General features: G+C 39.4%; 2 protein-coding genes across 2 annotated transcripts in view; one reads left to right on the top strand and one right to left on the bottom strand.

The window, feature by feature from the left end:
* Positions 1–157: 157 nt before the first annotated feature.
* Positions 158–14,953, top strand: LOC103510556 (polyribonucleotide nucleotidyltransferase 1, mitochondrial). The gene is given in 12 exon segments (XM_026824582.1): positions 158–395; positions 646–857; positions 1,381–1,581; positions 2,528–2,704; positions 7,184–7,353; positions 7,654–7,826; positions 8,568–8,741; positions 9,852–10,150; positions 11,340–11,559; positions 11,908–12,034; positions 13,946–14,179; positions 14,741–14,953. Coding segments are annotated over 12 exon segments (2,268 nt in total). The 5' UTR covers positions 158–273; the 3' UTR covers positions 14,900–14,953.
* A 2,874-nt stretch (positions 14,954–17,827) lies between these two features.
* LOC103510555 (transmembrane protein 161B-like) overlaps positions 17,828–27,721 on the bottom strand; it is a 15,388-nt gene continuing 5,494 nt past the window's right edge. Inside the window, exons 4-11 of the mRNA XM_026824579.1 lie at positions 27,451–27,564; positions 26,952–27,031; positions 25,772–25,987; positions 25,165–25,281; positions 23,350–23,563; positions 22,142–22,255; positions 18,757–18,837; positions 17,828–18,297 (exon numbers count right to left, since the gene is read on the bottom strand). Coding sequence (XP_026680380.1) covers positions 18,175–18,297; positions 18,757–18,837; positions 22,142–22,255; positions 23,350–23,563; positions 25,165–25,281; positions 25,772–25,987; positions 26,952–27,031; positions 27,451–27,564 — 1,059 coding nt within the window. The 3' untranslated portion in view covers positions 17,828–18,174. The remainder of the gene's footprint in view (positions 18,298–18,756; positions 18,838–22,141; positions 22,256–23,349; positions 23,564–25,164; positions 25,282–25,771; positions 25,988–26,951; positions 27,032–27,450; positions 27,565–27,721) is intronic.

The following is a 27,721-nucleotide window of genomic DNA, read 5'->3' as shown; positions in this document are numbered from 1 at the left end:
GGATTCTTCTGATATTAAAGGAGATTAATTACAGATTAATACACATTTCCTTTAAAACCTTCTCTCTGTGATTATTCCTCGAGCTATGAATACAATGTACTGCAGTATACATAGGAAACACATCATGTTCACAAGGCATCGGCCACGCATTTTTGCGTTTACCGGAAAAAAAGTTATTGAAAAAAAAAGGATTCTTCTGATATTAAAGGAGATTAATTACAGATTAATACACATTTCCTTTATAACCTTCTCTCTGTGATTATTCCTCGAGCTATGAATACAATGTACTGCAGTATACATAGGAAACACATCATGTTCACAAGGCATCGGCTAAAAGAATTCAAATGTTTTCTTTCTAGCATAGCATTAGAAGAAGTTAGCTTTGACAATTTGGGGTAAGTCAATCAGTTTAGTTTAGTAACAGCTTAGGTTTTGGCCCATTCATTTGGATGGAGTTGCAACTCTATGAATGGGTGTTGAACCTGTTTGTGAAAATACCCTTTGTACCCATCTCTTGGTACATAAATCAAAACTTTGTTTTCATGTAGAACAAACATGGATAAAATCTTCTCTGTCCCATATTAATGCTGCTATTTGATCCCAATTACAATCAAGTCCATACCATTGCTTACATCTGATTTTCAGCAAAAAATTGAAACTCTCAACGGGTCAGTATGCCAAATTAGCCGATAGTTGTGTTACTGCCCAGCTTGGAGATACGTCAGTCATGGTTACCGCAGTCAGTAAAGCAAAAACACAAAGTGGGACCCAATCATTTCTACCACTCACAGTTGATTACAGACAAAAAGCTGCAGCAGCTGGCCGGATACCAACTAATTTTCTTCGCAGGGAACTAGGTATGTTGGATTTTTGGTCCAGTGGTCACTACCATCTGTATTGGTATATCTTTTTGTAATCATTTAGTGTCTTATGTATCAATCTCCATAAAAAAATCTTTCCCCCCTTTTATATTTATCAGATGTGATGAGTATTTCCCTATGTAATTACCTATGATTTCTTGTCATAAGAATAGGGTATGTTTGCTACATTGAACTTAGTTGTTTTGTGAATGTGAGTTTGTGTTTCATCTTTCAGACCACATATCTAAATTCAATTGATTCTTCTCTAAAGAGACCCAGTCTGTGGAAGTGTTTTATTTATCAGATGTGATGAGTATTTATAGACTAATCAAGTAATTACCTATGATTTCTTGTCATAAGAATAGGGTATGTTTGCTACATTAAACTTAGTTGTTTTGTGAATGTGAGTTTGTGTTTCATCTTTCAGACCACATATATAGTCTAAATTCAATTGATTCTTCTCTAAGGAGACCCAGTCTGTGGAAGTGTTTCCTACTTACCTGTAATTTCTGTCTTTCAGGTGCATCAGAGAATGAGATTCTAGCAAGTAGACTCATCGATAGATCTATTCGACCCCTGTTCCCCCCAGGATTCACCAATGACACCCAGATAGTGTGTAATCTTCTTGCTGTGGATGGCGTACATGATCCGGAGGTTCTGGCTATTAATGCTTCCTCTGCCGCTTTGGCTGTGTCAAACATTCCTTGGGATGGGCCTGTAGGTAAGTGGATGTACTGCTTATGTATAGGTATACAACTAAACACACACACACACACACACACACACACACACACACACACACACACACACACACACACACACACACACACACACACACACACACACACACACACACACACACACACACACACACACACACACACACACACACACACACACACACACACACACACACACACACACACACACACACACACACACACACACACACACACACACACACACACACACACACACACACACACAAAGAAGAACCTTTTACATTTGCTCCTTGATCCTAAATCCCTTTGGAAAATCCGCTCTTTGATTTATACTCAAATTTGGTCTATCCAACTCGTAGTTTGTCTTGTAAGATAAAACGCAATAGAACATATTATTCAACAACTTCCTGAAGTACCAACCTCAGCAACACAGTTGAATTCATGAATTGACATTTTAAATGTTGGCTAAAAATCTAGCTTATTTGGTTTATTATAAGTAGTATGTATCAAAATAATGAGTAACATACAGTTGGTCTCATCTTGTTTGCTAAATACAAATACTTCACCAAATTCAGTTGAAAAAGAAAAAAAAATGACAACAGTACCTAGTTGAACTTTTGTTTCATTGGCCTTAAAGCTAATTGGTATTTAAAGTTACCTACATGTTTTACTTGGCCTCAGGTTGTGGTTTCATCAGTATAACAACGTTGTTGAGATAAATCGGCATGTAGGGTAGATTTCTGTATGTGAAATCAACATGTACCAATTTGCTCTCATTTAACTTGATCCTCCATTTTGCAGTCCATCTTTAAAATTTGGAGAAAAAAAAAAACTGAAACATGTGTCTCATTATATTCATGGGGTGACTCAGTGTACCATCTCTATCACTTGAATTTTGTTCTTATTGAAAACTTGTTCAATGTATACCTCCTTTGTTCTTCACAGGGGCAGTAAGACTGGGTAGAATAAATGAAGAAATCATAGTCAATCCATCTCGAAAGCAGTTGCTCAGCTCTGATCTGAATCTGGTTGTGGTATCAGCTGCTCAAAATCTAGTTGTTATGTTAGAAGGATCTGCCAATGGCATTCTGCAACCTGATTTTCTCAAAGCTATTAAAACAGGTAAGTCCTATGATCCTGATACAATAGAATTTTACAATGAAACAACTGCTACAAAAAGAGGATCTCTTTTCTGTCTGTATGAATTTCATCAGTTTTAGATGCTAAAGAAACCTACATACACCTCTTGTCAGAGGATCTTCAATTTTCTGTTTCTGTAATTTTCAACAGCTTAAAAGAAAATAGAATAAATAGATCAGTTGCTTTTTGGCAAATGGGAGTTATATAACCTATTCAGTGGATAACTCTTTTTTGGCAGGATTCTCGGTGGCAGGATTCTCGAGATTGAGCTCTTCCACCCAACCACTGATGTCAGAGTGACCTGATTATAACTTTTGTGACTCACCTTTTCCAGTAATTTTGGTACAACCGGATCTCTTTTCTGTCTGTATGAATTTCATCAGTTTTAGATGCTAAAGAAACCTACATACACCTCTTGTCAGAGGATCTTCAATTTTCTGTCTCTGTGATTTTCAACAGCTTAAAAGAAAATATGTAGAATAAATAGATCAGTTGCTTTTTGGCAAATGGGAGTTATATTCAGTGGATAACTCAGAGCTAATAATGTTGTTATTTTATTTCCAGGATCTAAACAGTGTCAACACATCATTCAAGCTATCAATTAATAATAATGAAACAGGTCAGAAAAAAGATAAACTAACAATGAGGTACATGAACTGAATTTGTTATGACTTTAGCCCAAGTTGAAATACCTCAGAACAAAACTAACCAAATCTTTTTTTTTTTTTCATTATCTAGTAGAATGGATGGCAGAGTTTTCATAAACATGTTTATTGATGGTTTGTGATTTTATGAGGTATTTAATTTCAAAAAGATTGTTAATCCTAATGCAGTGTAACAACCTTTTCTTTTTGTTCACAGGATGTTCGTTTCGCTTTTCCAGTATGGTATAAGGTTATCAGCCTTTTTTTTTATTTTTTTTTTTTTAGGTGGCAGGATTCTCGAGATTGAGCTCTCCACCCAACCACTGATGTCAGAGTGACCTGATTATAACTTTTGTGACTCACCTTTTCCAGTAATTTTGATACAAAAAAATGTTGGTTTGACAACGAAAAACGTTTACAAAGATAGTCCTATTGTAGTTCATTGTCTTTTTTTTATATATAAATCCCCTAATGTCCGGGACTTTCAGGTGTTCACTGACTCCACGGTGGACAAGCTAGCTCGTGATGACGTCATTAATGAAATTCGATATACATATATGTAAATCCCCTAATGTCCGGGACTTTCAGGTGTTCACTGACTCCACGGTGGACAAGCTAGCTCGTGATGACGTCATTAATGAAATTCGAATATATGTATACCTAAATCCCCTAATGTCCGGGACTTTCAGGTTTTCACTGACTCCACGGTGGACAAGCTAGCTCGTGATGACGTCATTAATGAAATCCGAGCTGACATTTGTGATAAGCTACAGAGTGAGCACCACTACGACGATATCAACAATGCTTTCTCGCAATTGTGCAAGCAAATATTCCGGGACCTCATTTTTGAAACTGATAAAAGGTGAGGCATATTTATATTCAATATTCTATTTTTGCTCATCTTTAAGTGTATTCTTTTTGTCTTACTTGAAAATAAAATATTCAGCTTGGAGGGTAGCACGCCTGCCTTGTAAGCGCTAGGTTGCAGGTTCGATTCCCGCCCGGGGCGAAATTTATCCTACACAGATAAGGTTCCTTCTCGGAATGGCTGACTTTCTCCTATCCTGTTTTCCTTCTCTCTTCGATTTCGGTACGAAAGACCTTAGCAGTTACACTTCCCTCTATCAAACCTCTTGAAGAAAAAAATAAATAATTATAATAATAATAAAAAATACTTATGCAAGTAAATGTAGTTCCCTTGTTAACTTGTGCTCACTGGCACCATTTGAGTTTTGAAAGATCAAAACTTGTGCAGATTCAATAGTAGGAAGTAGAGGTGTCAAATGAGTAACATCACCTAATGTGTTCCCCTAGGTTGGGATGGGTGTGAACTGTAAAGCTATGTTAAAAAGATTCATGTGAAAAACACGGTGGGTAATTGGGGAAGGGTGGTCATAAACTTCCAAGGGTTTGATCCCTGATTGATAAGTAAGGAGAGGAATACAGTCTCAGTAATCTATTTGAAGCATTCAGCCTCTTGCTTTTGGGCACAAACGCGTTGGGGGGTGAAAGGTTTTCATCCCCCAACCTAAATTTCGGCTCCCATGGACGGCCGACTTGAACCGTACGGCGCGACAAGGTGCGTGTAAACGGACCTTTCGGCGCGAAAATTCAAATAGTTGATTTTTGAACTGCAAACCAGTGCTAGACTGCTAGTGCGCGCATATTTGCGTTTAGTCGTTTACCGGAAGAAAAGTTATTGAAAAAAAAAGGATTCTTCTGATATTAAAGGAGATTAATACAAATTTCCTTTATAACCTTCTCTCTGTGATTATTCCTCGAGCTATGAATACAATGTACTGCAGTATACATAGGAAACACATCATGTTCACAAGGCATCGGCTAAAAGAATTCAAATGTTTTCTTTCTAGCATAGCATTAGAAGAAGTTAGCTTTGACAATTTGGGGTAAGTCAATCAGTTTAGTTTAGTAACAGCTTAGGTTTTGGCCCATTCATTTGGACGGAGTTGCAACTCTATGAATGGGTGTTGAACCTGTTTGTGAAAATACCCTTTGTACCCATCTCTTGGTACATAAATCAAAACTTTGTTTTCATGTAGAACAAACATGGATAAAATCTTCTCTGTCCCATATTAATGCTGCTATTTGATCCCAATTACAATCAAGTCCATACCATTGCTTACATCTGATTTTCAGCAAAAAATTGAAACTCTCAACGGGTCAGTATGCCAAATTAGCCGATAGTTGTGTTACTGCCCAGCTTGGAGATACGTCAGTCATGGTTACCGCAGTCAGTAAAGCAAAAACACAAAGTGGGACCCAATCATTTCTACCACTCACAGTTGATTACAGACAAAAAGCTGCAGCAGCTGGCCGGATACCAACTAATTTTCTTCGCAGGGAACTAGGTATGTTGGATTTTTGGTCCAGTGGTCACTACCATCTGTATTGGTATATCTTTTTGTAATCATTTAGTGTCTTATGTATCAATCTCCATAAAAAAATCTTTTCCCCCCTTTTAGTTTCATACATTCTTTAACAGATTCTACTCCAAGGTCACGGTGTAGGTCATCATTCCTTATGTACCAAGGTGCATCCACTATGCACCTCAGTACCTTATTCTGGAATCGCTCAATCATTAGTCTATTTGAGGGACTGGTACAGCCCCATAGTTGGATGCCATAAGTCCATACTGGTTTTAGCACCTGGTTGTAAAGCAGAAGCTTATTCTCGACTGGTAGTTTAGAATACCTACCAATAAGCCAGTACATTTTACCGAATTTCACATTTAATTGGTCTTTTTTCTTTTTGACATGTTCTTTCCATTTCAGCTTGGTATCTAAGGTCATCCCTAGGTACTTTGCTTGGATAGAATACGGTATAACAACGTTGTTGAGATAAATTGGCATGTAGGGTAGATTTCTGTATGTGAAATCAACATGTACCAATTTGCTCTCATTTAACTTGATCCTCCATTTTGCAGTCCATCTTTAAAATTTGGAGAAAAAAAAAAACTGAAACATGTGTCTCATTATATTCATGGGGTGACTCAGTGTACCATCTCTATCACTTGAATTTTGTTCTTATTGAAAACTTGTTCAATGTATACCTCCTTTGTTCTTCACAGGGGCAGTAAGACTGGGTAGAATAAATGAAGAAATCATAGTCAATCCATCTCGAAAGCAGTTGCTCAGCTCTGATCTGAATCTGGTTGTGGTATCAGCTGCTCAAAATCTAGTTGTTATGTTAGAAGGATCTGCCAATGGCATTCTGCAACCTGATTTTCTCAAAGCTATTAAAACAGGTAAGTCCTATGATCCTGATACAATAGAATTTTACAATGAAACAACTGCTACAAACAGGATCTCTTTTCTGTCTGTATGAATTTCATCAGTTTTAGATGCTAAAGAAACCTACATACACCTCTTGTCAGAGGATCTTCAATTTTCTGTTTCTGTAATTTTCAACAGCTTAAAAGAAAATAGAATAAATAGATCAATTGCTTTTTGACAAATGGGAGTTAAGTATACATAGTTTGTAGCTATTCATATTCAGTGGATAACTCAGAGCTAATAATGTTGTTATTTTATTTCCAGGATCTAAACAGTGTCAACACATCATTCAAGCTATCAATTAAGAGGATCTCTTTTCTGTCTGTATGAATTTCATCAGTTTTAGATGCTAAAGAAACCTACATACACCTCTTGCCAAAGGATCTTCAATTTTCTGTCTCTTTGATTTTCAACAGCTTAAAAGAAAATAGAATAAATAGATCAGTTGCTTTTTGGCAAATGGGAGTTATATAACCTATTCAGTGGATAACTCAGAGCTAATAATGTTGCTATTTTATTTCCAGGATCTAAACAGTGTCAACACATCATTCAAGCTATCAATTCTCTACAAAAGAAAATCGGAAAACCCAAGTTACCTCATGTTGCCAGCTCTGCTTCCTCACAAGATCAGAGTGAAGGTGAAACCGATGCTTTCTCCAAAGTTAAAACTTTAGCTGCCATGAGAATTCGACAAGTGAGTGAAATGTGTGTCGAAATTTATTACCTTTTCCAGTATGGTATAAGGTTATCAGCCATTTTTTTTCTTTTTTGGCAGGATTCTCGGTGGCAGGATTCTCGAGATTGAGCTCTTCCACCCAACCACTGATGTCAGAGTGACCTGATTATAACTTTTGTGACTCACCTTTTCCAGTAATTTTGGTACAAAGAAATGTTGGTTTGACAACGAAAAACGTTTACAAAGATAGTCCTTTTGTAGTTCATTGTCTTTTTTTATATATGTATACCTAAATCCCCTAATGTCCGGGACTTTCAGGTTTTCACTGACTCCACGGTGGACAAGCTAGCTCGTGATGACGTCATTAATGAAATCCGAGCTGACATTTGTGATAAGCTACAGAGTGAGCACCACTACGACGATATCAACAATGCTTTCTCGCAATTGTGCAAGCAAATATTCCGGGACCTCATTTTTGAAACTGATAAAAGGTGAGGAATATTTACATTCAATATTCTATTTTTGCTCATCTTTAAGTGTATTCTTTTTGTCTTACTTGAAAATAAAATATTCAGCTTGGAGGGTAGCACGCCTGCCTTGTAAGCGCTAGGTTGCAGGTTCGATTCCCGCCCGGGGCGAAATTTATCCTACACAGATAAGGTTCCTTCTCGGAATGGCTGACTTTCTCCTATCCTGTTTTCCTTCTCTCTTCGATTTCGGTACGAAAGACCTTAGCAGTTACACTTCCCTCTATCAAACCTCTTGAAGAAAAAAATAAATAATTATAATAATAATAAAAAATACTTATGCAAGTAAATGTAGTTCCTAGTTAACCAAGTATTTCCCCTGTTTCTAATATCTATTTCTAATATCCTTTATTCCTGTCCTGTCTTCGTGAGGATAAGACCTCTGGTGTTGACAATTTTCTAATATCCTTTATTCCTGTCCTGTCTTCGTGAGGATAAGACCTCTGGTGTTAACAATTTCCTCAATCAAACCCTAAAAAAAAAAAGATCTCTTAGGTTAATAGTACACGAGGCTTAAAAGGCCCACTCCGAGGCTTAGGAGTGGGGGCAAACAGGCCTAAAGGATGGGTTAAGCTTCTAGGAATCTACATCAGGCACACGATGCCACTTTGACCCAAAAACGGCGATGAAAGACTCGATTATTATTATTATTATTATTATTATTATTATTATTATTTCAAACTGGCATCTAATTTATTTCATCAGATGTGACGGCAGAATGTTGGATGACCTTCGTCCCATATCTTGTGAAGTAGACCTTCATAGACCTCTCCATGGTTCAGCCCTGTTCCAGCGGGGTCAAACCCAAGTACTGAGTACGGTAGCATTGGACTCTATACAGTCTGCCCTCAAGCTGGACCCAGTAGCTATGTTGACCAGGTAAATTATTCGGCAACCTCCGTGGCTGAGTGGGTATCACACTAGGCTTGCACGCCGGAGGGTTGGATTCCCGACGGGGTCGAAGTTTTTTCGGCTTTGTGCTTGGAGTTCAGGGTGCACTCAGCCTCGTGATAACAATGGAGCTATTTAAACGAGTAACGACTAGTGGCGGCATTGCCAGTGTAAAAAGATTATTGAAGTATTGAAATTGATTGCAAAGGAGTCACAGTAATTATTTACTGTCCCCCAAAATATTGTTCTCTGTTGGTTTTTATTATTACTCAATTACAAGAAATTTGTCAGAGCAAATTATGTTTTATGTTGTGACAACCATGTTGGTATGTTGTGGGTTTTGGGGCTCTTGTTAACTTGTGCTCACTGGCACCATTTGAGTGATTTGAGTTTTGAAAGATCAAAACTTGTGCAGATTCAATAGTAGGAAGTAGAGGTGTCAAATGAGTAATATCACCTAATGTGTTCCCCTAGGTTGGGATGGGTGTGAACTGTAAAGCTATGCTACTAAAGGTTCGTGTGAAAAACATGGGTAATTGGGGAAGGGTGGTTATAAACTTCCAAGGGTTTGATCCCTGATTGATAAGTAAGGAGAGGAATACAGTCTCAGTAATCTAAGTCACAGTAATGCTGTGATATCCACAAAAATTGTGAAAAAGCTCTGCTTTACTACAAATAATTTGAGATTGATTGATTGATTATTCCTTGTACTCTTTGACTATGTTTTATTGCATGTCGTTCGCGCCGTATTTCGTAAGTTCAACTAATTCTTAATCCTCTACACAAATAATTTGAGATTCATTGATTATTCCTTGTACTCTTTGACTATGTTTTATTGCATGTCGTTCGCGCCGTATTTCGTAAGTTCAACTAATTCTTAATCCTCTATGCGGCATTGCCAGTGTAAAAAGATTATTGAAATTGATTGCAAAGGAGTCACAGTATTAATGCTGTGATATCCACAAAAATTGTGAAAAAGCTCTGCTTTACAACAAATAATTTGAGATTGATTGATTTGACTATGTTTTATTGCATGTCGTTCACGCCGTATTTCGTAAGTTCAACTAATTCTTAATCCTCTACTTTCACTCTCTCTAGCGGAGTCAAAGAGAAGAACTTCTTCCTGCACTACGAGTTTCCTCCCTACGCTACGAGGGAGATAGGGAGAGCAGGAACCTACGGGAGAAGAGAGGTGGGACATGGAGCTCTGGCTGAGAAGGCATTGCGTTGTGTTGTGCCCAAAGACTTCCCGTTCACCATCAGACTAACGTGTGAAGTGCTCGAGTCTAATGGTAAGTGAGAGAGTAACAGAATCGGTTCATGTAAAGATACACAGGCGTGCGTGCTTACTGGAACTTGGCCTGGCGCACTGCCGTACGCTCGGATTTTTATGGCATGTATGAATAAGGCTTACATATTCTTGAGAGTTCATTGATCCTAGTTCATTCCTGATCCTATCCTTCCCTATCCTACTTTCTTACTACATCAGGCACACGATGCCACTTTGACCCAAAAACGGCGATGAAAGACTCGATTATTATTACCATTATTGTTATTATTATTATTTTTTCAAACTGGCATCTAATTTATTTCATCAGATGTGACGGCAGAATGTTGGATGACCTTCGTCCCATATCTTGTGAAGTAGACCTTCATAGACCTCTCCATGGTTCAGCCCTGTTCCAGCGGGGTCAAACCCAAGTACTGAGTACGGTAGCATTGGACTCTATCCAGTCTGCCCTCAAGCTGGACCCAGTAGCCATGTTGACCAGGTAAATTATTCGGCTACCTCCGTGGCCGAGTGGGTATCACATTAGGCTTGCACGCCGGAGGGTTGGATTCCCGGCGGGGTCGATGTTTTTTCGGCTTTGTGCTTGGAGTTCAGGCTGCACTCAGCCTATTTAAACGAGTAACGACTAGTGGCGGCATTGCCAGTGTAAAAAGATTATTGAAGTATTGAAATTGATTGCAAAGGAGTCACAGTAATGCTGTGATATCCACAAAAATTGTGAAAAAGCTCTGCTTTACCACAAATAATTTGAGATTCGCCCCCGACATTAATCTCGCCTAGTGGTTACCTTCTACTCAAGAGTCTATTATTATTAAAGTTTTTGTGTTAGAGGTTGTAGTATACAGTGGCCCCATTTCGAGGTGATTATTTTGTAAAGGGTTGACTTAAACAGCTGAATGTCACCTACCTAACTGATTTCATTCGACATATTTCTGCTGGGGTAAGGGACTTTTTATTCCAATTCAAGCTCTACAAATAAGCTTTAAGCACTATTTTTCTGAGATAGAAAACGAAACTTCATTGTTAAAACTCCTTAAATTAAATAAATAAGTGTCTAAAAACACATTTTTCTGTGTTACCCCAGGTATTGAAGATTATTTCGGGGACATGGATTTCAAGCTGGCCGGAACCAAGAAGGGCATCACGGCCATTACTGCATTTACATTCTACATATTTCTGCTGGGGTAAGGGACTTTTTATTCCAATTCAAGCTCTACAAATAAGCTTTAAGCACTATTTTTCTGAGATAGGAAACGAAACTTCATTGTTAAAACTCCTTAAATTAAATAAATAAGTGTCTAAAAACATATTTTTCCGTGTTACCCCAGGTATTGAAGATTATTTCGGGGACATGGATTTCAAGCTGGCCGGAACCAAGAAGGGCATCACGGCCATTCAGGCAGACGTGAAAATCCCGGGCCTGCCTCTGAAAATAGTCATGGAAGCAGTCATGGCCGCGTGTCAGGCCAAGAGCGATATTATTAATATTATGAATGAAACTTTGGCTAAACCCAGGTATGCTAAATCGTATTTCCCTATGGGAATTTCCCCTTTTTTGACGTGATAGCGTCTGTACTAAACCATAGGAAATGCAAGATGGCGCGCCATTTGAATCGTTTCTATTTCCGAACGGGAAATACACAGAAGTTTGACAGAGGGAACTGTAACTGCTAAGCACGTATCGTCCGAAAATCCAAGGGATAAGGAAGATAGGATCGTAGAAAGCCAGCCTTCCGAGAGCAAACCTTATCCGTTCAAGATAAAATCCGCCCCTGGTGAAATCCGCTGACCTCTTTTTGTTTACCGCTGACCTCTTTTTGTTTGGTGAATAATGTAATTTAACTTCCTATGCTTCGTTTTCAGATCTCCAGGAGCTAAATCCAACTGGCCTGTGGTACAAAGTCTCGATATTCCTGCTCACAAGCGTGGTAAACTCATCGGACACGGGGGTATGAATGTGAAGAAAATACTACTTCAGACTGGTGTACAGGTAGGTTTTTTTTAATTAATTTTCTTTTTTTAAAGAAAGAGAGAGAGAGAGAGGGGAGGGAGAGGGAGGGAGAGAGAGACTACACCATTTGTTAGAGGGAACTATAACAAAGAAGGTCTTATCGTCCCGAAAGTGAAGACAGGATAAGAGAACGCCAGCCTTTCCGAGAACGAACCTTATCTGGTTAGGATAAAGTTCGCCGCGATCGGGAATCGAACCCACGACCTAGCGCTTACAAATTGAGAATCGTAATGTGTGATTGGTATTCAGATGGGTGACAATCTACAGATCTACACAATCACGTAAAGGGTTGTTCCCTTTTGTCGTGAGTTTCATCCGATTTTTTTCCGAATGTCCTGTAGGCAATGTAATTTAAATGAGAGTGTTCCCACTACACACGAAGTGAAGACAGGATAGGAAAAAGCTAGCCTTTCCAAGAACGAACCTTATCTGGTTGGGATAAAGTTCTCCTTGGTCGAGAACTGACCCCGTGATAGCGACGCTTCCAAGTTGAGAAACGTAATGTGTGATGGTATTCAGATGGGTGACAATCTACAGATCTACACAATCACGTAAAGGGTCGTTCCCTTTTGTCGTGAGTTTCATCCGATTTTTTTCCGAATGTCCTGTAGGCAATGTAATTTAAATGAGAGTGTTCCCACTAAGGACGACACGATTTTTTTTCCGAACGACAAGTGGGAACGGGCCAAAATGCTAGAAATCAAATGGATGAGAAATGTTAAAATATTTTTCTCTTACTTCCCCATTTTCAGATCACCGTCGGCGAGGACGAATAATGAAACATTGGCCAAAGCCAGCCGTTCAAAGGACTAATATCCGTTCAGGATAAAATCTACCCCGGGCGAGAATCGAACCCGCGGCCTAGCGCTTATTAGGCAGACGCGCTACCAACCGAGCTAACTAGGCTGGCACTTAATGGGTTTTAATTCGATTTTGCATTTAATTTGTCTCTTTCAAAACTCCCTAATGTAATTTAACTTTCTATGCCTGGTTTTCAGATCTCCAGGAGCTAAATCCAACTGGCCTGTGGTACAAAGTCTCGATATTCCTGCTCACAAGCGTGGTAAACTCATCGGACATGGGGGCATGAATGTGAAGAAAATACTACTTCAGACTGGTGTACAGGTAGGTTTTTTTTAATTAATTTTCTTTTTTAAAGAAAGAAAGAGAGGGAGAGAGAGACTACATCATTTGTTAGAGGGAACTATAACAGAGAAGGTCTTATCGTCCCGAAAGTGAAGACAGGATAAGAGAACGCCAGCCTTTCCGAGAACGAACCTTATCTGGTTAGTATAAAGTTCGCCTCGATCGGGAATCGAACCCACAACCTAGCGCTTACAAGTTGAGAATCGTAATGTGTGATTGGTATTCAGATGGGTGACAATCTACAGATCTACACAATCACGTAAAGGGTTGTTCCCTTTTGTCGTGTGTTTCATCCGATTTTTTTCCGAATGTCCTGTAGGCAATGTAATTTAAATGAGAGTGTTCCCACCACACACGACACGATTTTTTTTCCGAACGACAAGTGGGAACGGACCAAAATGCTAGAAATCAAATGGATGAGAAATGTTAAAATATTTTTCTCTTACTTCCCCATTTTCAGATCACCGTCGGCGAGGACGAAAGGTGGCAGGATTCTTGAGATTGAGCTCTTCCACCCAACCACTGATGTCAGAGTGACCTGATTATAACTTTTGTGACTCACCTTTTCCAGTAATTTTGGTACAAAGAAATGTTGGTTTGACAACGAAAAACGTTTACAAAGATAGTCCTTTTGTAGTTCATTGTCTTTTTTTTATATATAAAAACAAGTGGGAACGGGCCAAAATGCTAGAAATCAAATGGATGAGAAATGTTAAGATATTTTTCTTACTTCCCCATTTTCAGATCACCGTCGGCGAGGACGAGCACCTTCAAATGTTCGCCCCCAACCAGGCGGCCTATGACGAGGCGAAGGAGATGATCGAGTCACTTCTAGCCTCATCCAGTGAACCCACGCTGGAGTTTGGTGCCATCTATTCCGCCAAGATAGTGGAGGTGAAAGATGTCGGCGTTATGGTCACCCTGTATCCCAATATGACGCCTGCCCTACTGCATAACTCTCAGTTGGACCATAGAAAAGTAAGTACCCTTTCTTCTCTTTTCTCTTTTTTTTCCGAGATTCGCCAAGGTTGTTTTTTTTTTTAGAAAGTACCTGTCTTAACCCGAATTGTCTCAGAGCACTTATGTACCTAGCCATCTATGGCGTACTGCTGCACTTATGCACCTAACCATCTATGGATGGGTGAGTTTAATGTGAGTCGACAGGTAGCTTGTCTCCGAATGCAGAGTTGAACCCCGTCAGCCGTCACTAAAGACTTAGTGATTATACAGTGACGCTTGGTAACCATGAAGGTCCGGGGTTACAAAGTGGGTTTAAACTCGGTTGACCTCTCGGATTAAGCAATCTGATTGGTTGATTTTTTTAAAATTTCAGTCAATCAGATTGCTTAAACCGAGATTAAAACTTAAACGGAGTTTAAAGTCACTTTGTGGCCCCCGGCCTTGAACTTTTTTTTAACTTGTGATGCCATATGGAAAGTCTGGGACAGTTCGGGTTGCCGTATAGAAACACTGAGACAATCGGGTTGCCTGCCATACAGGGTCCATCATACACTATAACCCAAACTCTGGTTCCTTCAGGTGGGCCATCCGAGCGCCCTGGGGTTTGAGGAGGGCCAGGAAATCCAGGTGAAATATTTCGGCCGGGACCCTGTGTCTGGACTCATGCGACTGTCGAGAAAAGTCCTGCAGGGCACCACAGGGGCGGTCAAAAATTTCGAGCCAGCGGAGCAGAGATGATAGCGGGGGTCTGGCCGTTCTAACACGGAGGATTGGAGCGGGTAAAAAAGAGGGGAAAAAAATCACCCTTGCCAGCCTAGTTAGCTTGGTTGGTAGCGCGCCTACCTTGTAAGCGCTAGGCCACGGGTTCGATTCCCGCCCGGGGCGGATTTATCCTAATGGGATAATATTCGTTCTCGGAACGGCTGGCTTTCTTCTCTCTTCGATTTCGGGACGATAAGACCTTAGCAGTTACAGTTCCCTCTGTCAAACCTCTTCAAAAATAGAAAGTAAAAATCACCCGAAAAAAAATCACCCTTGCCAGCCTAGTTAGCTTGGTTGGTAGCGCGCCTGCCTTGTAAGCGCTAGGCCACGGGTTCGATTCCCGCCCGGGGCGGATTTATCCTAATGGGATAATATTCGTCCTCGAAACGGCTGGCTTTCTCCTATCCTGTCTCTCTTCGATTTCGGGACGATAAGACCTTAGCAGTTACAGTTCCCTCTGTCAAACCTCTTCAAAAATAGAAAGTAAAAATCACCCGATTACATTACTTTCCTTCCTATAGGATAAGGAAAGTAAAATAGAAAGTAAAAAATCGGTTCGGTGCTGCCTATCCTGTCTCTCTTCGATTTCGGGACGATAAGACCTTAGCAGTTACAGTTCTCTCTGTCAAACCTCTTCAAAAGTAGAAAGTAAAAATCACCCGATTACATTACTTTCCTTCCTATAGGATAAGGAAAGTAAAATAGAAAGTAAAAAATCGGTTCGGTGCTGGATATCGAGGTGTTCTCTGGCTTGTAAGGATACCGTTAAAACGCTCATACCGTTTTAACCTGTGTGGCGGGAAAAGCTTAAGGTCCATGGTGTCTCAGATGGTCTGAGTGTGACTGACTGACTGACTGGCCAAAGTTCCGGGTCTTTAGATCCGTGGTATTAAAAGTGTTAATCTTTGAGTATGTTTGGAGACTTCACGGCAGTTCTTCTCAAACTGTGTGCCGCGGAAAGATGGCATTCTTGAAAAGTGTGCCGCGGTGGCGACAACTTTGAGAAACACTGCTTTACGGGCACTCTCCAAAAATACTTGGAAGTTACCACTTTATGGACAGAGGACTCGGAGAAACTCCATCCAAATTATACAACGTTAAGCCTTCCCACTTGTATAAGTATTAGAAAAGCTAGCTTTAGTTGTTGGTAAAAATGTCTCCTTGTTACCCACGAGGTTGGGTACATCCAAATTATACAACGTTAAGCCTTCCCACTTGTATAACTATTAGAAAAGCTAGCTTTAGTTGTTGGTAAAAATGTCTCCTTGTTATTGTTTTTGCTTATGGTAAATACAAAATGGTATTTATTCGGTCTTTCCCCTGCCACTTGTCACCCATCCAAGTTTCAGCCCTGATTGATGTTACTTAACATTCGTTATCTATTTCGAGTAAAAATAATAATAATAATAATAATAATAAAAATGTGTTTTTTTTTACGTAAAACAATCAAAAAGTGACTGAAATATATTTACATTGATAAACAAAATGACGGCGGGCTACTGAGTGTCATGTCATGAGATATGTACAAAACAATATGTTCTTAGAATCAGAAGATTTATTTTTACAGTCCAAAAACTGAAGTTCAGCGTATAAAAATTTGAGAGGTTCTTAAAAAGGACAAATCAGTTTCTAGCTTTCCTTGACTGTTCGTATCGTTTACCCAGCAAAACTCACAAAGTTCCGGGTCTTTAGATCCGTGGTATTAAAAGTGTTAATCTTTGAGTATGTTTGGAGACTTCACGACAGTTCTTCTCAAACTGTGTGCCGCGGAAAGATGGCATTCTTGAAAAGTGTGCCGCGGTTGGGACAACTTTGAGAAACACTGCTTTACGGGCACTCTCCAAAAATACTTGGAAGTTACCACTTTATGGACAGAGGGCTCGGGGAAACCTCACGAGGTTGGGTACATCCAAATTATACAACGTTAAGCCTTCTCACTTGTATAAGTATTAGAAAAGCTAGCTTTAGTTGTTGGTAAAAATGTCTCCTTGTTATTGTTTTTGCTTATGGTAAATACAAAATGGTATTTATTCGGTCTTTCCCCTGCCACTTGTCACCCATCCAAGTTTCAGCCCTGATTGATGTTACTTAACATTCGTTATCTATTTCGAGTAAAAATAATAATAATAATAATAATAATAAAAATGTGTTTTTTTTTACGTAAAACAATCAAAAAGTGACTGAAATATATTTACATTGATAAACAAAATGACGGCGGGCTACTGAGTGTCATGTCATGAGATATGTACAAAACAATATGTTCTTAGAATCAGAAGATTTATTTTTACAGTCCAAAAACTGAAGTTCAGCGTATAAAAATTTGAGAGGTTCTTAAAAAGGACAAATCAGTTTCTAGCTTTCCTTGACTGTTCGTATCGTTTACCCAGCAAAACTCAATATTATGATGCATGAAATACTTTGTATGTAATACTTACTCGTAATCTTCACATCTGTTTAGAAAAAGAAGCACTAATCTACAAAATGCAATATGAACTAGAATACTAGATAATACACATTGAGCTACCTATACTAAATAAACGTAAAAATTCATAATCAGAGACACCTTTAAAGACTCTCGTAATCTCTACCACTATCGAAGTTTGACAATGCTCGCCCGAAAGATGATTTGCCAGCTAGGGTGTTGAAAATTCACACCTCCTTTGTGAAATCAAATTTAAAATAGGTACTACTTATGGTCCGAATATAAAATAGATACAACTTATGAATCCCATTTCGGATATAGGGCGATTTTTCCGGTCACCCATCCATACATGGTGACTCTAGACGTTGCTTAACTTCGGTGCTTTGTAGTGATTTTGAATCTCGTGTTGATAGGGTGAATATTCGGAGCTCCCTGAGTCCAAAACGTGACTTTCAGTCCACACTAAGGAATCTACTTAACTCGCTCGAAAGATGTTTTGCCAGCTAGGGTGTTGAAGTTGAAAATTCACATCTGCTTTGTGAAATCAAATTTAAAATAGGTACAACTTATGTATCCCATTTCGGATACAGGGCGATTTTTCCGGTCACCAATCCATACATGGTGACTCTAGACGTTGCTTAACTTCGGTGCTTTGTAGTGGAGATTTTGAATCTCGTGTTGATAGGGTGAATATTCGGAGCTCCCTGAGTCCAAAACGTGACTTTCAGTCCACACTAAGGAATCTACTTAGCGTAGGCAAGATAGAAAGTCGTGATGTTCACACTCAGCTTTTTTTAGACTAGATTCTCGTTTAGGGCACTACTAATACCTACTTGGAGTTGGCGAAATACTTAAGGTACACCATACCCAAGGCGGAAGATGCAAACCAAGCAAAGCACACCCACCAAGTGGCGAAACCAAATATGCCACGGAACACGTCGGTTGTGAATATCTGAAACCAGAAATAAATGGCCCATGTTGTTTAAAGAATTTTTTAATTGTGCTAAGCATACTTAAATGCTTGTCACAAATATCGTTTACTTCTCCATTATTACATCTAGATAAATTTTATGATCTGGCTTTTTTTTTAATTGTGCTAAGCATACTTAAATCCTTGTCACAAATATCGTTTACTTCTCCATTATTACATCTAGATAAATTTTATGATCTGGCTTGGACTTCCATGGTGATTACCCACAGAAACCCAAATATTAAAACATCTTTAACATGAGAGACAGTCTCTTTAATTCTTGAAATTTTTTCATCAAATAATAGCAAAATTTCACTAAGAGGCCCTGTTTTAGATAACCATTGAAAATACATAAGTGGCAGCAAGTGTGGACGTCCAAAGCGGAATCTCTTTGGTTGAATAATAATAATAAAAATCTCAAAAAAATACGGCTTTACTTACCAATTTAAGAGAGTCCAGGGCCAGAGTCATAGGGGGAGATTCTGGGAGCCCAGATGAGGAGGATAAAACTCTTCTACTACCCTTCAAATGTCACATTCTGGCAGTACGAGTTCCATCCACCATGAAATTCAAAAATTGGCAGGAAAGAAAACCACCAAGGCTCAGTTAAAATGCAATTTTAATCAAAGTCTAATTGGAAAAGAAATAGTTTGATAAAGGATACAGAGTAAAGCACTGGACAACCAAACACCACAGCATACTCAGATTGATTTCATGGTCGAGAGGTATGAATGAAGTGTACACCTGAAACAAACAAAACAGAACTTTAACGTGGATCTTCTCACTTCTTCTCCGAAGAGTATCAGTCTCAAGTCAATGTTTTCTACTCTCAATCTTAACATTCTGCCGTTGACCATTATGGTCCGGGGCCACGAAGTGGGGTTTAAACTCGGTTGACCTCTCGGATTAAGCTATCTGATTGGTTGATTTTTTTTTTAAATTTCAGCCAATCAGATTGCTTAAACCGAGATTAAAACTTAAACGGAGTTTAAAGTCACTTTGTGGCCCCTGGCCTTGAACTTTTTTTTTAACTTGTGATGACATATGGAAAGTCTGGGACAGTTCGGGTTGCCGTATAGAAACACTGAGACAATCGGGTTGCCATACAGGGTCCATCATACACTATAACCCAAACTCTGGTTCCTTCAGGTGGGCCATCCGAGCGCCCTGGGGTTTGAGGAGGGCCAGGAAATCCAGGTGAAATATTTCGGCCGGGACCCTGTGTCTGGACTCATGCGACTGTCGAGAAAAGTCCTGCAGGGCACCACAGGGGCGGTCAAAAATTTCGAGCCAGCGGAGCAGAGATGATAGCGGGGGTCTGGCCGTTCTAACACGGAGGATTGGAGCGGGTAAAAAAGAGGAAAAAAAATCACCCTTGCCAGCCTAGTTAGCTTGGTTGGTAGCGCGCCTGCCTTGTAAGCGCTAGGCCACGGGTTCGATTCCCGCCCGGGGCGGTAAGGTTACAACGCACAGGTAATAGAACACTGCAGCAATCTGAAGTTGGACAAATAAACACTAGGTAAACATACATAAGCCATATTTAATCTTCAACACCCTGACTACCAAAGCATATTCCATGGTGATTACCAACAGAAACCCATGCATTAAAACATCTCCCTTAACATGAGAGACAGACTCTTTCAGATAACCATTGAAAATACATATGTGACCTGTGGCGTCATGAGATATGTATATGTACAAAACAATATGTTCTTAGAATCAGAAGATTTATTTTTATAGTCCAAAAACTGTTCAGCGTATAAAAATTTGAGAGGTTCTTAAAAAGGACTAACCAAAAAGGACTAATCCTTGACTGTTCGTATCGTTTAGCCAGCAAAACTCAATATTATGATGCATGAAATACTTTGTATGTAATACTTACTCGTAATCTTCACATCTGTTTAGAAAAAGAAGCACTGCAAAACTCAATATTATGATGCATGAAATACTTTGTATGTAATACTTACTCGTAATCTTCACATCTGTTTAGAAAAAGAAGCACTAATCTACAAAATGCAATATGAACTAGAATACTAGATAATACACATTGAGCTACCTATACTAAATAAACGTAAAAATTCATAATCAGAGACACCTTTAAAGACTCTCGTAATCTCTACCACTATCGAAGTTTGACAATACTCGCTCGATGTTAAAATGCAGTTTTAATCAAAGTCTAATTGGAAAGTAATAGTTTGATAAAGGATACAGAGTAAAGCACTGGACAACCAAACACCACAGCATACTCAGATTGATTTCATGGTCGAGAGGTATGAATGAAGTGTACACCTGAAACAAACAAAACAGAAGGTAAACCAGGCTTAAAAAATAAAAAAGGAGGGATGTTTACGTAGGTACTTGGGTATTCATCAATTTTACTTACCTACTCTATCAGTATAATCAGTCTGGCTGAGGAACTATAAACAGAGAGTAGATCAGCGTCTAGCTAGGGGACTATAAATATAAACAGGGAGTAGAAAAGTCCAAATTTCCCTATGCTATATCAATAGCAAAGGTTGAGCACGAAAAGCCCTTTGTGAAATCAAATTTAAAATAGGTACAACTTATGATTCCCATTTCGGATACAGGGCGATTTTTCCGGTCACCCATCCATACATGGTGACTCTAGACGTTGCTTAACTTCGGTGCTTTGTAGTGGAGATTTTGAATCTCGTGTTGATAGGGTGAATATTCGGAGCTCCCTGAGTCCAAAACGTGACTTTCAGTCCACACTAAGGAATCTTATCTACTTAGCGTAGGCAAGATAGAAAGTCGTGATGTTCACACTCAGCTTTTTTAGACTAGATTCTCGCTTAGGGCACTACTAATACCTACTTGGAGTTGGCGAAATACTTAAGGTACACCATACCCAAGGCGGAAGCTGAGGGACTATAAACAGAGAGTAGTCTGGCTGAAGGACTATAAACAGAGAGTAGATCAGCGTCTAGCTAGGGGACTATAAATATAAACAGGGAGTAGAACAAATTTCCCTATGCTATATCAATAGCAAAGGTTGAGCACAAAAAGCATCCACTTGGAGAATTTTGTTTAGCCAAAACCAGTTGGTCTCAAAGTGATCACTCTAAAGCTGATTGAGAGGCTGACAAATGCCAAACCCATCTGAACATCTTATGTACAGAATTAAGCAGACTCGGCTGTCAGGTTGTTGCCAAACGTGGTACTACTCAGATAAGTTCATGTGGTGTCACCCGCTTTAGTTGTCTGAACAAATCATCAACTCTAAGAAGATGGGTTGCCTCAGGGTTAGGATGATCTTCTAGCCTTTAACAGATTCTACTCCAAGGTCTTGGTGTAGGTGTAGGTCATCATTCCTTATACCAAGGTGCATCCACTATGCACCTCAGTACCTTATTCTTGAATCACTCAATCATTAGTCTATTTGAGGGACTGGTACAGCCCCATAGTTGGATGCCATAAGTCCATACTGGTTTTAGCACCTGGTTGTAAAGCAGAAGCTTATTCTCGACTTGTAGTTTAGAATACCTACCAATAAGCAAGTACACTTTACTGAATTTCACATTTAATTGGTCTTTTTTCTTTTTGACATGTTCTTTCCATTTCAGCTTGGTATCTAAGGTCATCCCTAGGTACTTTGCTTGGATAGAATACGGTATAACAACGTTGTTGAGATAAATTGGCATGTAGGGTAGATTTCTGTATGTGAAATCAACATGTACCAATTTGCTCTCATTTAACTTGATCCTCCATTTTGCAGTCCATCTTTAAAATTTGGAGAAAAAAAAAAACTGAAACATGTGTCTCATTATATTCATGGGACTGTAGATCCACCTCGGGGGGAAAAAACTTTGTATTTTGACTTACCTAAAGATTTGTACATGAGAGTGAAGAACAGGCACATGAGAAGAGGTGCGACATATTGCAAGGTTACAACGCACAGGTAATAGAACACTGCAGCAATCTGAAGTTGGACAAATAAACACTAGGTAAACATAAGCCATATTTAATCTTCAACACCCTGACTACCAAAGCATATTCCATGGTGATTACCCACAGAAACCCATGCATTAAAACATCTCCCTTAACATGAGAGACAGACTATTTCAGATAACCATTGAAAATACATATGTGACCTGTGGCAGCAAGTGTGGTCGTCCAAAGCGGAATATCTTTGTTTGAATCATTTCGAACCAAAAAAAAGTCACATAATAAAATACAGTTTTATTCTCCTTCAGTAAAGTGTCCTATAGCTCTAGAGTGTATCAAATTATCCATTTACCTTCTTCTGTAGCTCTACATTAGTAATACCCACAGAAACCCATGTATTAAAACATCTCCCTTAACATGACAGACAGACTCTTTCAGATAACCATTGAAAATACATATGTGACCTGTGGCAGCAAGTGTGGACGTCCAAAGCGGAATATCTTAGGTTGAATCATTTCGAACCAAAAAAAAAGTCACATAATAAAATATAAAATACATTTTTATTCTCCTTCAGTAAAGTGTCCTATTATCCTATAGCTCTAGAGTGTATCAAATTATACATTTACCTTCTTCTGTAGCTCTACATTAGTAATCCTGCCCGCCTCTTTCCTCTGCTCCTCGACCCTGGCATAGGCCATGTTCAGATATGGTTGAATCATTTCGAACCAAAAAAAAAAGTCACATAATAAAATATAGTTTTATTCTCCTTCAGTAAAGTGTCCTATAGCTCTAGAGTGTATCAAATTATCCATTTACCTTCTTCTGTAGCTCTACATTAGTAATCCTGCCCGCCTCTTTCCTCTGCTCCTCGACCCTGGCATAGGCCATGTTCAGATACACCCACAGAAACCCATGCATTAAAACATCTCCCTTAACATGAGAGACAGACTCTTTCAGATAACCATTGAAAATACATATGTGACCTGTGACAGCAAGTGTGGACGTCCAAAGCGGAATATCTTTGGTTGAATCATTTCGAACCAAAAAAAGTCACATAATAAAATACATTTTTATTCTCCTTCAGTAAAGTGTCCTATAGCTCTAGAGTGTATCAAATTAAACATTTACCTTCTTCTGTAGCTCTACATTAGTAATCCTGCCCGCTTCTTTCCTCTGCTCCTCGACCCTGGCATAGGCCATGTTCAGATACGCTTGCAAGTAGATAGGCATGAGGGCCAGTCTCTGTAGTATGAGTACAACGATGAGTACCAGGCGTAGACTGTCGAACCCGGATTCCGTCAATCTGCGGGATGGAACAGGAATTAAATGGGGAACGTAGAAGAGAGAAAAGATCACAGTAAATGAGGAATTGAAAAATCAAAATCGAATAACACTCATTAAGTTCCAGCCTAGTTAGCTTGGTTGGTGGCGTGTCTGCCTTGTAAGTGCTAGGCCGCAGGTTCTATTCTCGCCCGGGGAGGATTTTATACAGAACAGATAATGTTCGTTCTCGGAACGGTTGGCTTTCTCCTATCCTGTCTTCCTTCTCTCTTCGATTTCGGGACGATAAGACCTTACTTAGCAATCAAAATCGAATAAGACTCATTAAGTTCCAGTCTAGTTAGCTTGGTTGGTGGCGTGTCTGCCTTGTAAGTGCTAGGCCGCGGGTTCTATTCTCGCCCGGGGAGGATTTTATACAGAACAGATAATGTTCGTTCTCGGAACGGTTGGCTTCTCCTATCCTGTCTTCCTTCTCTCTTCGATTTCGGGACGATAAGACAGTTCACTCTGGCAAACTTCATTAAAAAAAAAAAAAACTCATTAAGGCGGGGAGAGGAAGGGGTGTTAGTAGAGAATCCAAAAACCCACGGGTATACTTCCCCACAAGCACCTGCTTTTACTGATCACGTCACAAATGACAACGCTAATTGTACATCATACTAATATGACATACGGGGTTCAACCAAAACGAAAATTTTCGCCTCCACCATGATTTCAACTATGTACTAAAACCTTTTTTGGTCACCTTTTTCCGCTTGCTACTTCGCCTTTACTGGGATTTCAGCTCTTTTTTTTTAAAAAAAAAAAGAGGTTTAACAGAGGGAACTGTAACTGCTATGGTCTTATCGTCCCAAAATCGAAGAGAGAAGAAAGACAGGATAGGAGAAAGCCAGCCGTTCCGAGAACGAACATTATCACATCAGGATAAAATCCGCCCCGGGCGGGAATCGAACCCGCGGCCTAGCGCTTACAAGGCAGACGCACTACCAACTAAGCTAACTAGGCTGGACAAAGTGAGTTTAAACTCGATTTAAATAATCTGATTGGCTGAAACTTTTGGAATTTTTTGAAATCAACCAATCAATCAGATTGCTTAATCCGAGGTTAATCCAAATACGCTCACTTGTGGCCCCGGCCATAAGTGAGAATTTGGTTCCCGGAACCCAGAAATTATTTACACTCGATGTTGATTCCCAGATAGCACAGATTTATTGTAACACCTTTAATACGGCGATTTTCGTCAAATTTATTCCTAAAAAAAAAAAAAAAAAAAAACACCCAATTTGGAAAAAGTAACCCCTTTAATACGGCGATTTTCGTCAAATTTTTTCCTAAAAAAAAAAAAAAAAAAAGACGTACCATATAGGTAAATCATGCCTACGTTTTACTCGCGGTACACTCGGTTTGAAAAGCACGGCTATAAACCCATTTACAGTATGACCCAGAAGCCCTCGTAATTTTTCAACAGTAAATTATAGCCGTATTTTATTATGTGACCTTTTTTTGGAGTCATCATACGAAATTTCTATTTGGACCATTATGGACGTAATGGCGCCACCACGCCCGCTGTCAGTGCAAACTAGTCCGAAGAGAAATTTCGTATGATGACTAAGAAAAGAAAAAAAAAAGGTCACATAATAAAATACGGCTTATCTGACTCACTTGAGAGAATCCCAATGCATTCGCGCCATTCGCAGTCCAGGAAATGTGAACAAAGCTCCAATGAGGGCACACCAAATAGCAATGCAGAAGTTGATGATGATCTTGGAAGCCGGGCCCCTGGGAAACACAAAGTGGGGTAAGTTTTTGAATATTTTATTGGATAAATTCTAGCACAACGACAAGACGGCTTTCACCCGAATGAACTCGGTATCATGAAGTCTCGGTACCCCAAAAGATAAAGGTAACAGAAGTGTCGAGAAAGATCCAGGAAAGGAGACTGCAGTGGTATGGACATGTTGAAATTTGAAATAAGAGATAAGAGCTACATAGAGAAAAACGTTGAGAGAATGGAAGTGAGGGGGAGAAAAGGGCGAGGTAGGCCGCAGAAAAGGTGGAAAGATTGTGTGAATCAAGACCTAGGTGAGAAAAATTTATAAGGACAGGAGGTACCCAATAGGTCTTTCTGAAAGAGACTGACAGAGAAAGAGAACAAGAAACGCCGATCCTCTTTAAATAGAAAAAGGCTAAAGAAGAAGTACCCCAGTAGCAATTCATTCATTAAAAAAAAAAAATCCTATAGGATAAGGACAGTAAAATAAGTTCTTACTCAGAGTTGAGTCCCTGGTTGTGCAGAAACGTGGCCGCGCTCTCATTGAAGCTAGCATACGCCGAATGCAGACCGGTCTCCAGCTTAGCCTCATCCACAATGAGAATCATCATCGCTATCACCAGATAGGCAAACCCTGTCACTATCACTGTCGATCGTTCTCCTACCGATTCCTCTCCCTTGAAATATTCCAGCGTCAGTGTGAACAGGATCTTACTGTGAGCGGAGTCTCCAGCTTGGCCTCATCCACAATGAGAATCATCATCGCAATCACCAGATAGGCAAACCCAGTCACTATCACTGTCGATCGTTCTCCTACCGATTCCTCTCCCTTGAAATATTCCAGCGTCAGTGTGAACAGGATCTTACTGTGAGCGGATCGACAGCAGCTGTGGAGTTAAATAGTACTATTCAGATCCACAGGCGCTGCCGACGACAAGATGTACACGCTCGTAGTTTATCTGCACTGCTTAATCCATCTTTTGAGGCAGTTGTTCCTATACCTAAGCCTCAGGGTGGGCTTGTTGTGTATGCAGTTAAGCTGGTGAAAAATGTCATTCATCAGCCTCATGATAACTGAAGAGCTGCTTGAAATTCTAGCAAGAATTACAAACGGTTTAATGGGCAGTTGCCCCTACACCTAAGCCTCAGGGTGAGCTTGTTGTGTATGCAGTTAAGCTGGTGAAAAACGTCATTCATCAGCCTCATGATAACTGAAGAGCTGCTTGAAATTCTAGCAAGAATTACAAAGGCAGTTGCCCCTACACCTAAGCCTCAGGGTGAGCTTGTTGTGTATGTAGTTAAGCTGGTGAAAAATGTCATTCATCAGCCTCATGATAACTGAAGAGCTGCTTGAAATTCTAGCAAGAATTACAAACGGTTTAATGAAGATAAAACTCTTCTACCCTTCAAATGTCACATTCTGGCAGTACAAGTTCCATCCACCATGAAATTCAAAAATTGGCAGGAAAGAAAACCACCAAGGCTCATGTTAAAATGCAATTTTAATCAAAGTCTAATTGGAAAGTAATAGTTTGATAAAGGATACAGAGTAAAGCACTGGACAACCAAACACCACAGCATACTCAGAATTGGCAGGAAAGAAAAACCACCAAGGCTCATGTTAAAATGCAATTTTAATAAAAGTCTAATTGAAAAGAAATAGTTTGATAAAGGATACAGAGTAAAACACTGGACAACCAAACACCACAGCATACTCAGATTGATTTCATGGTCGAGAGGTATGAATGAAGTGTACACCTGAAACAAACAAAACAGAAGGTAAACCAGGCTTGAAAAATAAAAAAAGGAGGGATGTTTACGTAGGTACTTGGGTATTCATCAATTTCACTTACCTACTCTATCAGTATCATCAGTCTGGCTGAGGGACTATAAACAGAGAGTAGATCAGCGTCTAGCTAGGGGGACTATAAATATAAACAGGGAGTAGAAAAGTCCTTTTCCCTATGCTATATCAATAGCAAAGGTTGAGCACGAAAAGCATCCACTCGGAAAATTTTGTTTAGCCAAAACCAGTTGTTCTCAAAGTGATCACTCTAAAGCTGATTGAGAGGCTGACAAATGCCAAACCCATCTGAACATGGGAAAGGGTGAAGAAGAAGAAGAATTGATTTGATCAAAATATGTACTTAGCATACATCATCAAACTTTGACCTTACCTCAGTGAGAGTGTAGACAAACAAGGAGTAGAGAGCATAATCAAGCAGCCATTGATATTCAGAATAGTACCTCAAGTGTACAACATCAAGTGACGTGATTTTAGCACTTTGCAGCTAGGAACATAAAAGGAAAATAAATTTAAAATTTAGTTTTTAAGTAGGTACCTAAGTTTTGCTGATCAAATTGCAGTACTTAAATAGTACCTGCAGGTAACTGAATTAGAAAGCTGGAAATAACACCATTTTTTTTTTTTTTTTTTTTTTTTTATTT

Source organism: Diaphorina citri, unplaced genomic scaffold, assembly GCF_000475195.1.
Source record: "Diaphorina citri unplaced genomic scaffold, Diaci psyllid genome assembly version 1.1 scaffold617, whole genome shotgun sequence".
Lineage (NCBI taxonomy): Eukaryota > Metazoa > Arthropoda > Insecta > Hemiptera > Psyllidae > Diaphorina > Diaphorina citri.
The sequence above is the reverse complement of the archived record's forward strand: the minus strand, read 5'-3'. Positions and strand labels throughout refer to the sequence as shown.